The sequence below is a fragment of the Vulpes vulpes genome, chromosome 1 (assembly GCF_048418805.1).
Source record: "Vulpes vulpes isolate BD-2025 chromosome 1, VulVul3, whole genome shotgun sequence".
Taxonomy (NCBI): Eukaryota; Metazoa; Chordata; class Mammalia; order Carnivora; family Canidae; genus Vulpes; species Vulpes vulpes.
In genome coordinates this window covers 81,462,857-81,477,163 of record NC_132780.1, presented here as the reverse complement: position 1 = coordinate 81,477,163, position 14,307 = coordinate 81,462,857, and the positions used below count along the sequence as shown (strand labels likewise).

Below are 14,307 nucleotides of genomic sequence, written 5' to 3'. Positions count from 1 at the left end.
ATTATTGGTGGGAATTTAAATAGGTGTAGCTTCTGTGGAAAATAGGATGGAATTTCCTCAAAAATTAGAAATCCCACACAGTTCAGTAATTCCACTGCCAGGTATTTACCCAAATAAAATGAAAACACTAGCTTGAAAAGATACATGCACACCTATGTTTATTGCAGCATTATTTAAAATAACCAAAATACGGAAGGAACCTAAGAGTCTGTTGATAGATAAATGAATAAAGGTGTGGGGGGGAGAGGGGTGTGCAATGGAATATTATTCAGCCATAAGAATGAAATCTTGCCATTCATAACAGCATGGTGGACCTAGATAGTATTATGCTAAGTGAAATAAGTCAAAGATAATACACCATATGATTTCACTTATATTTGGAATAAAAAAAATGCCAAAACAAAGCAGATGCAGACTAATAAACAGAGAACAAACTAATGGTCACTGGGGTGGGAAGAAATGAAAAAACTAGGTGAAAGAGATTAAGTGATACAAACTTCCAGTTATAAAATAAGTCACAGGGATGAAAAGTACAGCATAGGGAATATAGTCAATAATATTGTAATAACTTTGTATGGTGATAGATGGTAACTACATTGTGGTGAGCATTGTATAACATATAGCATTGTTGTTGAATCACTGTGCCGTACACCTGAAACTAATACAACAGTGTACATCAACTATACTTCAATTTAAAAAGTTTATAACATGTCAAATACTATGAAATATGGCAATTATTACCCCAAAAAGGAAAAAAAGAAAAAACCCATTAAAAGCTTTTTCAGAAACAATAGAAGCTTGTATGCTATTTTGGAGAAATATGAATCAAATATTTTTTCCTTCAGGCTAAAATAGAGAATTTACTAGTTTCATTTGTAGAGGTTTATTTAGTTAGAACTGATTTTGCAGTTCTGCTTTACACTGCAGTGTTTTATTTTTTTAAATAGCTAAAATTAGTGTGGAAATCACATGCCATTCTTTACAATCTAACTTCCTCTAAATTCTGGTTTCCAAATATCTGTAATAAAAAGATTTGTAAGTTTAAATACCAAATGAGATTGTGCAGACATAGGAAAACCATTGGAGATATTTCATTTAAAAAAAATCTGTAGGTCTCCTGCTGATTACCTTAGATATTAATAATAGTGTTAATACAAGTAGTCTACCTTCCTAAAAGTCTTTGTAGTTAAAAAGGATAGACGGTTTTTTTAAATGTGCCAGGTGGGAATGTTTCTAACACCTAAGTGAGACCAAAATTCTAGTAAGTAGGATGGAGGCCCGGATTAAAACAATCATCCTATAAAATGTTTCCCAAGTATGAAGTATAAAATTAATTTATATGGTAAAAAGTCAAAACAAAATTTTAACTATTTATTTTAACTAGTATTATCAGACCCTCAATTTTTCAAGTTTTTTTATTTAAATGAGCCCTAACTAGATATTTTTAAATTACTCAATTTAAAGAAAATTATTGTATAAATAGCACTCTCAGGTTGCTCTTGCCTGTGTCAAAAATGGTCATGATGCCTAAAAATTGTGACTATTTCCTCAGATTGACAATTTTGCAATAAAGTGTTCCTTTGGACTACTCAGTAAATAATAGTGCTGCTAAATAGGTCAGAATGCCAAACATCACTTAATTATTTTAGATTTGTTGTAAAAGCTTGATTTTCTCTATTTTACCTACTGTTTATCTTTTAAATTAACAGAAAAGTTATATAGTTACCAACTCAGTAGAGTAGTGGAGTAGGTGGAATTTGCAAATTAATATACAGTGTTTTAACATAGTTTGAATCTTTACATGGTTAACCTTGACAGGAGGGCTCTAGCAATGCATGCTGCATTTTTTTATACCTCCCCAAACTAATTTGTAGGAATATTACCCTAAATTTCTAATGGGATCTGCTCCCTTCCAAAAAAAAGTAGTTTCATAAATGTAATTTTCATCTTAGGCACAACCTTGGAAGAGGAATGTAATTATCCCTTACATTTAAGCTATGTTAATCCTTCCAAACACTGTAGAACATCAGCCTCAAAGCTGCAGTGGCTTCACTTTCTAGGAAGGAGTAGACCTGAAGGGTATGTGGTTTATCTAAGATCAGAGAACAAAGAAGAGTGAGAAGCAGAGCCAGGAGCAGAACTCCATTCTTGCAGCCCTCAACCTCTACTGTTCTGTAATAAATAATGATTTCAAACTAAACTAAGAAATAAAGTAAGGTAGAATTTTTACACAGATTTACTTCCCGAAGTCTACTATTGAGATATAGTTAAGACTTTAGAAATTAGCTCATGTTTCTCTTTTAATTTGTGTTGTTCGAGGCTTATATTTTTAGCAGATAGAGAACATTTAACAAAAACATCCATTCCTGATAGAAAACAAATATAAATATTTCTTCAGTGGGGAACAAAAATCTAAGTTCAGTTCAGTAGGCTCACTGTCTGTATGGTAGTAGGACATTTTTCACAGTCTCAAGGTGACATGGGAATCTTTGCTGTTGGTTCCCATATGGATTGATTCCCCTTTTCTCCTGCTATCAACTCAAGAAAAGAATGCTCTTTTCCCCCTGAAGGAGATAGTGAGGGGACCCCATCACCTCCATGTTGGTATTCCCCAGCAGAGAAGCGCCAGAGGTTGGTGAGAATGGAGCACGTGTGTCAGCTTCAGCTAGCTGCATCATTTGGTTAAACAGGCTGCTTCATGCTTTGCAATCCAAATGGTGCTTAAAGTTGCCAGTAATTTATGACTTTGTGATTTTTTGCTTCTAAAATAATTCGTTTGCTTCCTTACAGATCAAAGGTCCACCATCAAAACACCAAAGACTCAAGACACAGAAGACGATGAGGGGGCTCAGTGGAATTGTACTGCCTGTACTTTTTTGAACCATCCAGCCTTAATCCGCTGTGAACAGTGTGAGATGCCAAGGCATTTCTGAGCCAAAAGGCACTATAGCTCTAAAACCACATTGGAAGTTCAAGAAACTAGTCTGTCATCAGGGGAAAAGTTTCACTGCTACATAGGATTTTGTCAAATTGAAGGTGTGACGAGATGGTGTGTGCTAATGTTAAATGTCAGCCCACAGAGCTAATAATACCTCAGTCTAATGTCATGGGCAGTTGAAATTCATCACATGAGGGAATCTGCTGAGAGACTTGGTTGCCCACTGCCTAACTACGTACAGTGTTACCAGTAGCCCATTGTGGATAATTGTCGATATATTAATGCCTAGGTGTGCCCAATACCTTGTCCCCTCATGTCACTACTGAATTTTGACAGGAGGAAGGAATAGAACGATGGCCTTTTTTTTTTTTTTTTTTTTGAAAGCTTTCGGTGAAACACTACAAACATGAAGAAAAGGAACAAGGTATAACTATTAAAAAACTGTTTGCTGCCGCAAGGTGCCAATGGGTAGGGGAAGAACTCCATGAATCTGTGGTACTCTTGGCCTCGTCTTTGTCTTCCCTGAAAACGTCTCCACTCTGTGAAGCCAGCATCTGGGGTCTAAAGATGAAAAGGAAAGCAGCATGCATTGTCTGTACAAACATGCAGTGAAATATCCCGAAGCTTTTCCTACTGTACAGATCTCTCGAGTCTGCTTTAAGTGATTTCTTTTCTTTATTATTTTCTTATATTTCTATATGTATAGTGTAATAGTCTTTTGTTAACTAATTTTCTTTTTTCCTTTTAGTGATTAAGCACGATCATGTCCCTTTTTAAGCCTTACCTGAGAGAAGCAGTGCCTTAAAATAAAAAAGCATTAATGAAATGAAACTGTGCACAAAATAACTTTCCTCTACTTATTCTGTACTTTGCCCTCATGAGTACCGCTGTTCTGTGAAGACATGCAGATGCTGCACACTGCATTGCAGGAGATACTACGAGGCTTCTGTCTGTAAGTCACACTATATCTGCCGACTTCAGCAGTGGGTGGCACGACACACTGATCTTCCACAGGGAAGCTTAAAACAAAAGATATTTTTAACCCACTGACAGAGCAACAGGTTAAGCTTGCTTCATCTGCCTGGTGTCCCACAGAACTTTCACAAGAGATTACTATTGGGAAAGTACAGTTTTCAAAACCAGCAACAGCAGCAGTTACCTACAGCCCTGGTTTGGGGAGAAGTTTAAATGCTTTACTGTCGGGGCAATTCATTTCTAAACCTGACTTGGTGGCAGTATCATGTGTATTTATAAAACGAGGCTAGTCATATTTAGGACAACTGAAGGAAAGCTGGAAAAAAAAAACGAGCAAACTTGAACACTGAAGCAACCTCAAGCATCTCTTTATTTTGATGATATATTTTTATAAGGAAAATAAATATTCAGATGATCGGGAATGTATATAACTAAATGAAATCAAGAAAGGAAATAACAGTATGCGTTTAAAAAACAGAATTATGAAATTATATATCAGTGCTTAGAATGGGGCTAAGGGAAGTGCTGAAATGTAGCAAAAGGTAGGAGATGATGTTGACTGTCACCCATTGTAAATGTCTGCAAATGGATATTTGTTATACAAGCAGGATTATTACAAGTGATCTATATGAATGTCAAAGCCGTGACTTCCAGGCTTTGCATCTTGTATATGGGAAGAAATATGACAATCCTAGTTAATTAGACCATAGACCCAAAGCCCTTACATTTGATGCATTTTGTTTTAAAAGTAGGCCTTGTTTTTCAGCTTCATCTGCAGTTCTATGTGAAGATTGATAAATCAGTTTTTACTTGTTTTATTAATAAAACGTAATTTGGATATCTTGAGTTGATGGTTTTGTGATTTAGCTGGGTAAACTATCTTTGTAACAGATAAGTTATTTATAAAAATTAAAAAACTTATATTCTAATTTGGATTTTGTGACTTGTTTTTAAAGTTTGTGGGATAGAAGACAATTTATACCTCAGCAGAACATTGGATAGTTAATTGAAATCAGAGAAAACTCATTCTCTAGAGTCTTCTCGTGACATCATGGCATTCAGCTGCCTTTCTTGGATTATTTTTCTCCATTCCCCCAGGCTTTTTAACTAATGGAAGAGAGTGACCATTGTTTCAGCTGAATCTCCTCCCCAAAAGGATATTGCTTTTTCATACTTATTATTTCTCCTTTCATTTCTTTTGGGTTTTTAAAGCTTACCTCACTGAAAACAGGATATCTTGGGGTCACTTGGCCTGAGGAGTCATTCAGTTAACAATGTTTGATTCCATAATGTGTAGATGCTGAGGATCCCAGTGGTGCTTCTCTTGAAGAGAACCTCTATGTTAAGAGTTTTCAAGAGACATAACTTGGTTTTTCTGAGCTTGAAAAAGGTGGAGTAGCATTTGCTGGTCTCTTTGCCATGACTGTAGAAAGACCTACCTTGCCTCCATTGGTCTTTTAAACTTAGTGGGACAGAAATACTCTTTGCCAAGGAATATGAATCTGGTGGTCTGGAAACCACCTTCAGGAATTATACTAAAATAGAATTATAGGTACTAAGAACCTCAGATGAAAAGATAGACTTCTGTTTCTCATCACTAATTATCCTTGGGTGCAGATATTCTCTATATGTAAGGGGGAGGTGGGCAATTGGCAGTTCATGTAACTTGACTTCTCAGGAAAACTTCTGTATTAACAGAATAGTGGCCAGTATGTGCTATTATAACTAATACATAATGCAAAGATGCATGTTGTATTGCAGATTTTTCTGGGAAATAGGAAAATTGATTTTTTCTTGTAAAATTTCCACTTCTTTAAATGACTGATCTAGATCAATCTGCAGCCTAATATTAATTGACTTTATGTTGGAGAATTTAAATTATGCAGACAGTCCTATCCATAGACAGTCAAAACTATGTTAGCCATTAACTTCAAACATATTTTGATCCAAGCACAATAAATTGCAGACTTTACTGACATTTCAATTACCTCTATCCTGGTTGAATATTGTTAGGACAGTTTAGTGAGCAGTGATGGGTTTAAGAAGTGAATGGCATAAGGTGTAATATCCCCTCTATGAGTAATTGAAGTTGGCTCTACTGCCTTAGAAAATGCATAGTCTCCCTTATAATATTACAAAATACTTACATTTCTCTATGATAAATGAACATATTTTTGGCACCAGTTTTTAGATGCTACAATTATTATATCCATATTACTGGAAGATGAAATGGTTCAGGGCTGCATTTTAATTTTTATTGCTTCCATCTGAAAATAAGGCAACTTGAGAGAAAAGACTTTTAAAGAAAACACAGTTTTGTAGCTTTATATTTGTTAAAAGTGGGAAAAAAAACAGTATGTTTTGGTTGGTTTTTTTAAGGGAGTGTCATACAAAAATGATCAGTAATGCATTGTCTTTGCAACTACAGATTCCTGTATTATAGGTTCAAAAATAGAACTGTTGTGTTACATTATAATAGTTTGACTTGCCTAGTTATTTAGAAAGATTATGAAAGCGCTTACATTTTTTTATTTTTTAAACTCCAGTAGAGTTAACATACAATGTTATATTAGTTCCAGATGTAGAATATAGTGATTCATCAATTCTATATTCAGTGCCTTTGCATTTTTAACACCATGGCACCTTGTTTCCTAGGTGGACCACTCAGGTCTTACTAATCAGCACAGTTGAAATCCAATTCAGGCATCTCCCTACATTTACCCTGTAACCCTGGGAGAGTTCTTTGCTTTTATTTCCCTTCGTTGTTAAATGAAGATAATTATATTAATTATGTTAAACTGGCCTCATAGGAGCACTGAGGACATTAATGTGAAATTAGCTGAGCCAACCCCTTCTCACTAGGAATTTCATTGTCCTAAAACAGTGGGCTATGTTTTTGAATGAATGGTTTTGATGCATTTTTCTCAACAGTATCAGTGAATGAAACGGTAAGTTTGCTGTTATTTGTCTAAATTGGTCTAGGGACATCTCAGTGGACCAGATTTGGTATTCCAGTGACTGCCTTTTAATGTCAAAAGGTTAGTTGCTTTGCAAAAATTACAAAATTATCAAAGGTTGACCTAAAGATCAGGTGTGTTTATATTTCTGTTGTATGTCCAGCTATCTAAAGAATGTACAGGGATGCCTGGGTGGCTCAGCAGTTGGGCGCCTGCCTTTGGCCCAGGGCGTGATCCTGGAGACCCGGGATTGAGTCCCACATCAGGCTCCCTGCGTGGAGCCTGCTTCTCCCTCTGCCTGTGTCTCTGCCTGTCATAAATAAATGAATAAAATATTTTTAAAAAATAAATGTACATTTTATGATGGAGTATAACAAATTCTTCAAAGGACTTACTCCAATGTTTGCACATTAGCATATTTGTTTTAAGCCTAAAATTGACCAAGGTACACTTCTTCTAGCCTCTCTCTCTTTACCAGTCCCCTTCTTTTAGCCTCCTTTTTCACCCCTTAGGGCAGGAATACATCCTTCCTCTGATCCCAACTACATTCCAAAAATGTTTATGGATCCTCGTAGCACAGAGAACAAATACTATAGTAGTTTCACCATGGAAGTGCTTTCCAGAGATTTTTGAGGGAAACACTCCCACCCGTGAGCTCACCCATCACTTCCTGGCAGCTCAGTGCCTTTTCCACACTGCTCTAAGTGGTTCTGCTGCCTCCAGTTTCTTAACTCTCACCTGGCCCAGTGCAGCTAGGATTGGGATTAGAAGACCACACCCATACGCTCCCGTTTGGAGATCTTTATCGTCTCCCCATTGCTGACTGGGCTTACTTACAATATTCTGTAGCCTCTCGCCCACATCTTCAAGACGGTTTCTTACTTTCTGACAATACTCTTCAACTAAATTGGCCTGTTCACTTCCCTTAATCTTGCACATCCCCACTAGTTACTTTCATCCGTCCCATTTCCTCTACTTAAGTTTAAACCTTGAAGGATCAGGTCAGGGGTCAAGGTTATGAGGCCTTCCCAAACTGTACTTTTTGTAGCACTTGCTATATTTTGTGCCCACGTGGCATTTATTGCTGCCTTGACCTGTCCATTTACTGACAGAGTTGGTATTAGGAGCCCTTTGTGTCTCCACAGTAAATGATTCTTGAGGACCAGTTCTCTTAATTCCAAATTAATCAATGGGTACAGCCATTTTGAATTTGGTATATGTTTTCCCATTGGATCAATAGTTGAAGATTCCCAGGCCAGGAATGCTTTGCATTTTAAATACTGGGAGATAGCACAATACTATTGGGATATGTAAATGTAACTAATTAATGGGATGTTTCCGTTATCGTCTGTGTGGTTCTGCAGGAGTATAGAGAAGTAGAGACCTTATGGAAATTGTGGGAATATAGAAATTGGCATTTGAAACGGAGGTTTCTGATTTATATCCAATTTTACTTGAAAGCTTGAATTTTGCCTTTTCTTGGATTCGGATATTTGAGTGGCTGCTTGTTCTTAGACATCATGAGGATCAAATGTTTTAAATATTTTGAGAAAGCATGGGTGGGGTTGGGGGTAGGCAGAGGAAGCAGCAAACTCCCCACTGAGCAGGGAGCCCAACGTGGGGCTCAACCCTGATCCTAGGACCCTGATTTCATAACCTGAGCTGAAGATGCTTAACTGATTGAGCCACCCAAACACCCCTCAATTCTTTTTAATCTCACAAAGCAGAAGGACGTGGAAGAATTTTTTTCCTGAGAAGACTAATCAAGAGAAGAAGGAAACCAGAAAATTGAATGCTAAGGATGTAATAACCCTCTCCTCCCCTTTTCTAAGAAAGGTGAAAAGGACCCAGACTGCCTATATGATGCATGCTGTAAAACAAGTGTACGTTTTATACAAATTGGCTTGGAGTCTATTACTACCTTTTGGGTTTTAACAGAATTATTTCACAAACCCATATGCTGAAGAACCAGATACTTTTCATAGACAGCCTACACATCTTAGAACACTGCTAACCCAGGCAGCCACCCTCTACTAAGTGACTGAGAAGCAAGTCGTGCAATCTCATTGCAATGATTGATAGGTGTTCTTTGTTAAGACTGAAGTATCCTAATAAAAAAATGCATAATTATATTTAATATCAAGTGGCAAAAACATGACAGCAAAGTTTTTGAAACTTGCCACTTGCATTTCTCTCAACCACAAACTTACCGTTCACAACCATTAATAACCTACAGCTAAATGCAATGGGTTCACATTACACGAAACAAATGGCCCCCACATTCTAAGACAAGCGAAATAAAGAATAAGCAGGACTCGCTGAAAACCTTAGGCCAACTGTCATTTTTTTTTCTCTGAGCATCTGTGCTGTGGAATCTACATTTGCTGCAGTGCAGAGATCTTGAGACTTCCTTGGATTTGTACAAGGCTTTCATTTTCATAGCATTTTGACAGACTCATCCATCCACAAGTAAAAGGATTTTATAACTGTAAGGAGCTTCATTGATTCTACTTTCTCAGTTTTCTACAAGCATGATACTGAGAAATTCCCTTTCATTCTCAAAAAGTACAACTTAGTAACATTTTGGCTTTTTCTTCTCTAGACAAAATAAGTACCTTCAGTTGTTCCTCATACACTTTCACTTAGGGACTAGCTTCCTCTAACCATTTTTTGGAATTATGCTGGGATGTGGGGACTTGGGCATCCTGGTTGACTTAGAGAATGGGCTTAATGCTTGTCTTCTGGCACTTGCATGTCTTATGCTTTTGCATTGGAGATTTCTTACTGTGGGGGTGACCAGCAGAGCACCCTGCCTGTCCTTTTCAGAGTGGTTCTATGGAACCTAGATGACCTTAGAAGGATGCTATCCAGTCACTCCCCCTGCTCTTTGCTTTTGTTGTCTGTTTTCATTCCATCAGTGCTTTTATCTCGTGGCTGTTGACAGTTTTATAGAAACACTTTTTCTAGTGTTTTAGATTAAACTTTAATTTCTCTCTCAGTGTTTACTGAAAAGAGAATCCTAAATTAATCCTTCTCTACACATCTGGGCATTTTTTCAGTAGGTTTGTATGTCACTCACCAAGGGACTGAGCAGAATGGCTGTGCCGATTCTTAGCCTCAGGACCAACCGTGGTTCAGTCCTGTGGGGTCAGAACATCTCACGATCTTGGGTGGCCAAGACTGCATTTTCCATGTAGATGTAACTACCTCATGTTCCATTTACCTGTTTCTCTCACAAACATAATTAAATTGATCTGACAGGATCTACTTCTTCAGCAAATTGGATGCTATGCATCTTTTTAGATAATGACCAACATGCGCTTTGTGCCTCACTCTGTGAGGCACTATTCTAAGTGCTCTACAAATAGGAACTCATGTAATCCCCAGAAGAGCCCAAAGAGGTAGATGTTATAGTATCCCCATTTCACAGTTGAGGAACTGAGGCAGAGAGAGATTGAGTGACTTGCCCAGGGTCACACAGCTGGTAAGACTCAGGGCCAGAATTTCAAATCAGGCAGTCTAACTCCAGTCCCACTTTTAACCAAATCGATGTTTATTCCTACTTATTCCAAGATGGCTACAGTGAGTTATCAGCTCTCGATCTCCAGAATCATCTTTATTATTTTAGTAGACAGTTTACATTTCAACTCGTGCTTCTCCCTCCTTTGCCAGTCTTCCTAATCCTATTCTAACTTGCGAGGCCAAGGCCTCTTCCTGTGCTCGCCACTGCACATCCTGTTCCCAACGTGAACCTGGCACTCAGCAGATGCACAACAAATTTTAAGTTCACCTTATAAACTCAGTGACCTAGCATGGCTTTATTTTTCAGCTACTTCCCTCAAATGCTTCCCAGCAGCACATTCCTGCCATCAGCCAGGCAGTGTTACTTGACAAGGGAGGGAAAGTCGCCGCCTTAGAGCTTCAAAGGGGAAATAAGTGTGCACGCACAGCCAATCCTCACAATCTCAGATCCCGTAGCCTGTGAATTTGCCTGCTCACTATATAGCCATTCATGGACGTGTGCAGCCCGGTGAAAAATCCAAGTCTCCTGACTCTCACATTCCCAGCTGAGGTCAAAGGGCCAGTGCTCTGCCTTCTTGCTCCAGCCTTCCTACTGTAAACAAGTGTCTGTTTTTACGGTTCAGTTAGTGCCACGCTTTGTGCACTTGTGTGCTTTCTTCTCAGTGATTTTGCTGTTTAAAATGATCCCAAGCATAGTGCTGACGTGCTGTGTAGTGCTCCTGAGCGCAAGCAGACTGTGATGTGTCTCACCGAGAAAATGCACTTTGTTCAGGCATAAGTCATGGTGTCCTGGCCTGTGAGTTCAGTGTTAATGAGTCAATAATACACATTAAACAGGAACACAGAAAACAAGGGCACGTATCAATTGGTTGATGAAATCGCAACCAGAGGCTGTGGGAACCTCACCATGTATTTGCCCTAGGCGCAGTGGTTTAGTACTTACTAATTCAGTGTTTGTGATGACTTTATAGGACTTACAGAACATAAGGCAAGTGCTGAACACAGAGATCCAAAGCCCCGGCAGATCCCAGAAACCACAGGGGCTCCACGGAGATCTGCGGGTAACCTCACATGGCTGAAAGGTGAGTACAGGAAAGAAAAGTCATTTGAATCATGCTGTGAAGCAAGATTAAGAGTGTACTTGATTTGATAAGTAAAAAGAGCAATGAGAATGTAAGTCCATAAACATGGACAGTGGCTGTATTCGTAGTAGCCAAAAAGTAGAGACCAACCCACATTGAATAGGTGAGGGATAAACAGATTGCGGCCTCTCTGTTGGGGATGCTCAGCATTCAAAAGCAATAAATACTGTGCAATGATATCCATGAATCTCAATACTATGCTGAGTGAAAGGAGCCAGACACAGGAGTACATCTGCATGACTTCATTTATATAACATTATAGAAAGGGCAAAACTATACTGTGTGCAGAAGCAGTGGAATAGGATTCACTGAAAGGGGGCACAAGGGAACTTTCTTGGGGTGATGTGTATGTTCTACATCTTGATTATGGCACCCTCCATGGGTATTTGCATTCGTCAAAACTCATTTAAAAATGGATGCATTTGAGGGTGCCTGTGTGGCTCAGTCAGGTAAGCATCTATCTGACTCTTGATTTTAGCTCAGATCATAATCTCAGGTTCATGAGATCAAGCCACAAGCCAGGCTCTGTGCTGAGTGTGGAGCCTGCTTAGGATTCTCCTCCCTCTCCCTCTGCCCCTTCCCCCTGCTCTCATGCACTCTTGCTCTCTCTAGAGAGAAAGAAAGAGAAAGAGAGAGGAAAGGAAAGAAAAGGAAAGGAAAGGAAAGGAAAGGAAAGGAAAGGAAAGGAAAGGAAAGGAAAGGAAAGGAAAGGAAAGGAAAGGAAAGGAAAGGAAAGGAAAGGAAAGAGAGAGAGAGAGAGAGAGAGAGAGAGAGAGAGAGAGAGAGAAAGAAAGAAAGAAAGAAAGAAAGAAAGAAAAAGAGAGAGAGAGAAAAAAAAGAAAGTTTTTAGAAGTGTATGCATTTTGCCACTCTGGAGAACAGTTTGGAGGTTCTTCAAAAGGTCAAAAATAGAACTACCCTATGATCCAGCAATTGCACTACTAGGTATTTACTCAAAGGATATAAAAATACAGATTTGAAACAGTGCATGAACTCCACTGTTTATAGCAGTATTATCAACAATAGCCAAACTATGGAGAGAGCCCAAATGTCCATCAACTGATGAATGGATAAAGTAGATGTGGTATATGGATGCAATGGAATATTACTCAGCCATAAAAAAGAATGAGATCTTTCCATTTGCAATGACATAGATAGAACTAGGGTGCATGGTGCTAAGTAAAATAAGAGAAAAAAATACTATATGATCTCCTTCATATGTGGAATTTAAGAAGGAAAATAGATGGGATTCCTGGGTGGCTCAGTCAGTTAAGCATCCAACTCCTGGGTTTGGCTCCACTCATGATCTTGGCTTCTCAGATTGAGCAGTGCGTGGAGCTCTGCACTCAGCAGGGAATCTGCCTCCCTTCTCCCTCTCCCTCTGCTTCTCTCGTGCTTTCTCTCTGAACTGAATGGATAAATCTTTTTTTTTTTAAATGGGAAAAAAAGAAAGATAACAGATGTACATATAAGAAGGGGGAAAAGGAAAAAAGGAGAGAGGGAAATGAGACATAAGTGACTCTTAGCAATAGAAAGAAAATTGAGGGTTGCTGGAGGGAGATGGGGGAGTGGGCTAGATAGGGGACGGGGATTAAGAAGGGCAGGTGTTATGATGAGCACTGGGTGCTGTATGTAACTGATGAATCTCTTAATTCTACTGCAGAAACCAATATTGCACTATATGTTAACTAACAAAATTTAAATTAAAAAATAAATGGATGCTTTTGTTACATAAAATTGTGCAATTTATATGAGTGTATTTTTATTATATATAAATTAAAATGGTAAATTTGTTTTAAAAGAAGCCTTGGGAGGGAAAACATCTGATATATATTTCAATACCTTTCCCCCATGCCGATGAACAAACACCCATGAGAAAGGCAAGTAAGTGGAAAAGCAAAAATACAAAACAAGTGACCAACAGATGCTCCCTTAGGAATTATTAGGCATAAAGTAAAACCTTGACATATCCAACGCTCAAGACTCCAGACATCATCCAAACAGGGAATTTCTATTATTCACACTGTTGCTGACTTGTATTTGATTTACAACTTTCTACTAATAGTATATATACCAATTCTTCTCTATCACCACTATATATATCTGGTGACCAATATATCTGGTTGATCTTCTTCTCAAACTGTAAAACTATTGAATTAAGATAACTGCATGAAGTCATCCTGTGTTTAGGAGCATTGTGTTGTCATCTTGTGTGAAATTGGTACATACTTGTGCACTGTGAAGAGGCCAAGTGAACTGTGCCATACGTATACCAAAATCAGTGCCACCCTAGTACTTTGGTTCTTCTGGTTCTTCCAAAGGATCGTTCAGTATTGGGGAGGGAAGAGCCACCTTGTTCTGGTGGTGCTCACACACCCATACAGCCACCATCTGATGTTCCATAGTCACCAGCATCAGGAATGGACACAACGGAGGCACAGCCTCTGGCCTTCTGGTAGCTTCAACTCTGCAGTACAAGTAGAATTCTGCAGGGAGCTACCCACCTTTAGTTTTCCCAGCTTTAAATATGTTTTCATTAAGATATATGTTTAATTTTAGTAATTCTCTTATATGTAAAATTAATGTCTCTGGTTATACTCACTATGCAGTATCTTATGCTGACAAATCCCAAGCAACTTTCTCCAGTTAAACCTTGATTTAGAAATTTAGAATTGATTTATTTCTTTTTTATCCATTCAAAAAATGCTATGTGCTAAACATACTGGGTTTGGGTGATGTAACAGTAAGTGAGACCCAGTGATACTCTTGGGCT

At 38.3% G+C, this 14,307-nt stretch overlaps 1 protein-coding gene and 1 long non-coding RNA gene across 11 annotated transcripts in view; both read left to right on the top strand.

Annotated features, from left to right (window-relative positions):
* The window catches only part of TAB2 (TGF-beta activated kinase 1 (MAP3K7) binding protein 2), a 90,979-nt gene extending 86,137 nt beyond the window's left edge, over positions 1–4,842 (top strand). For all 10 annotated transcript variants that reach the window (XM_072718817.1, XM_072718821.1, XM_072718834.1 and 7 more), the window contains one exon: positions 2,791–4,842. In XM_072718817.1, the coding sequence (XP_072574918.1) occupies positions 2,791–2,933 (143 nt within the window). In that variant the 3' untranslated portion in view covers positions 2,934–4,842. The remainder of the gene's footprint in view (positions 1–2,790) is intronic.
* Positions 4,843–11,301: 6,459 nt separating this feature from the next.
* LOC140593756 (uncharacterized) overlaps positions 11,302–14,307 on the top strand; it is a 69,409-nt gene continuing 66,403 nt past the window's right edge. The window contains exon 1 of the long non-coding RNA XR_011994077.1: positions 11,302–11,474. This is a non-coding gene — a long non-coding RNA (uncharacterized lncRNA). The remainder of the gene's footprint in view (positions 11,475–14,307) is intronic.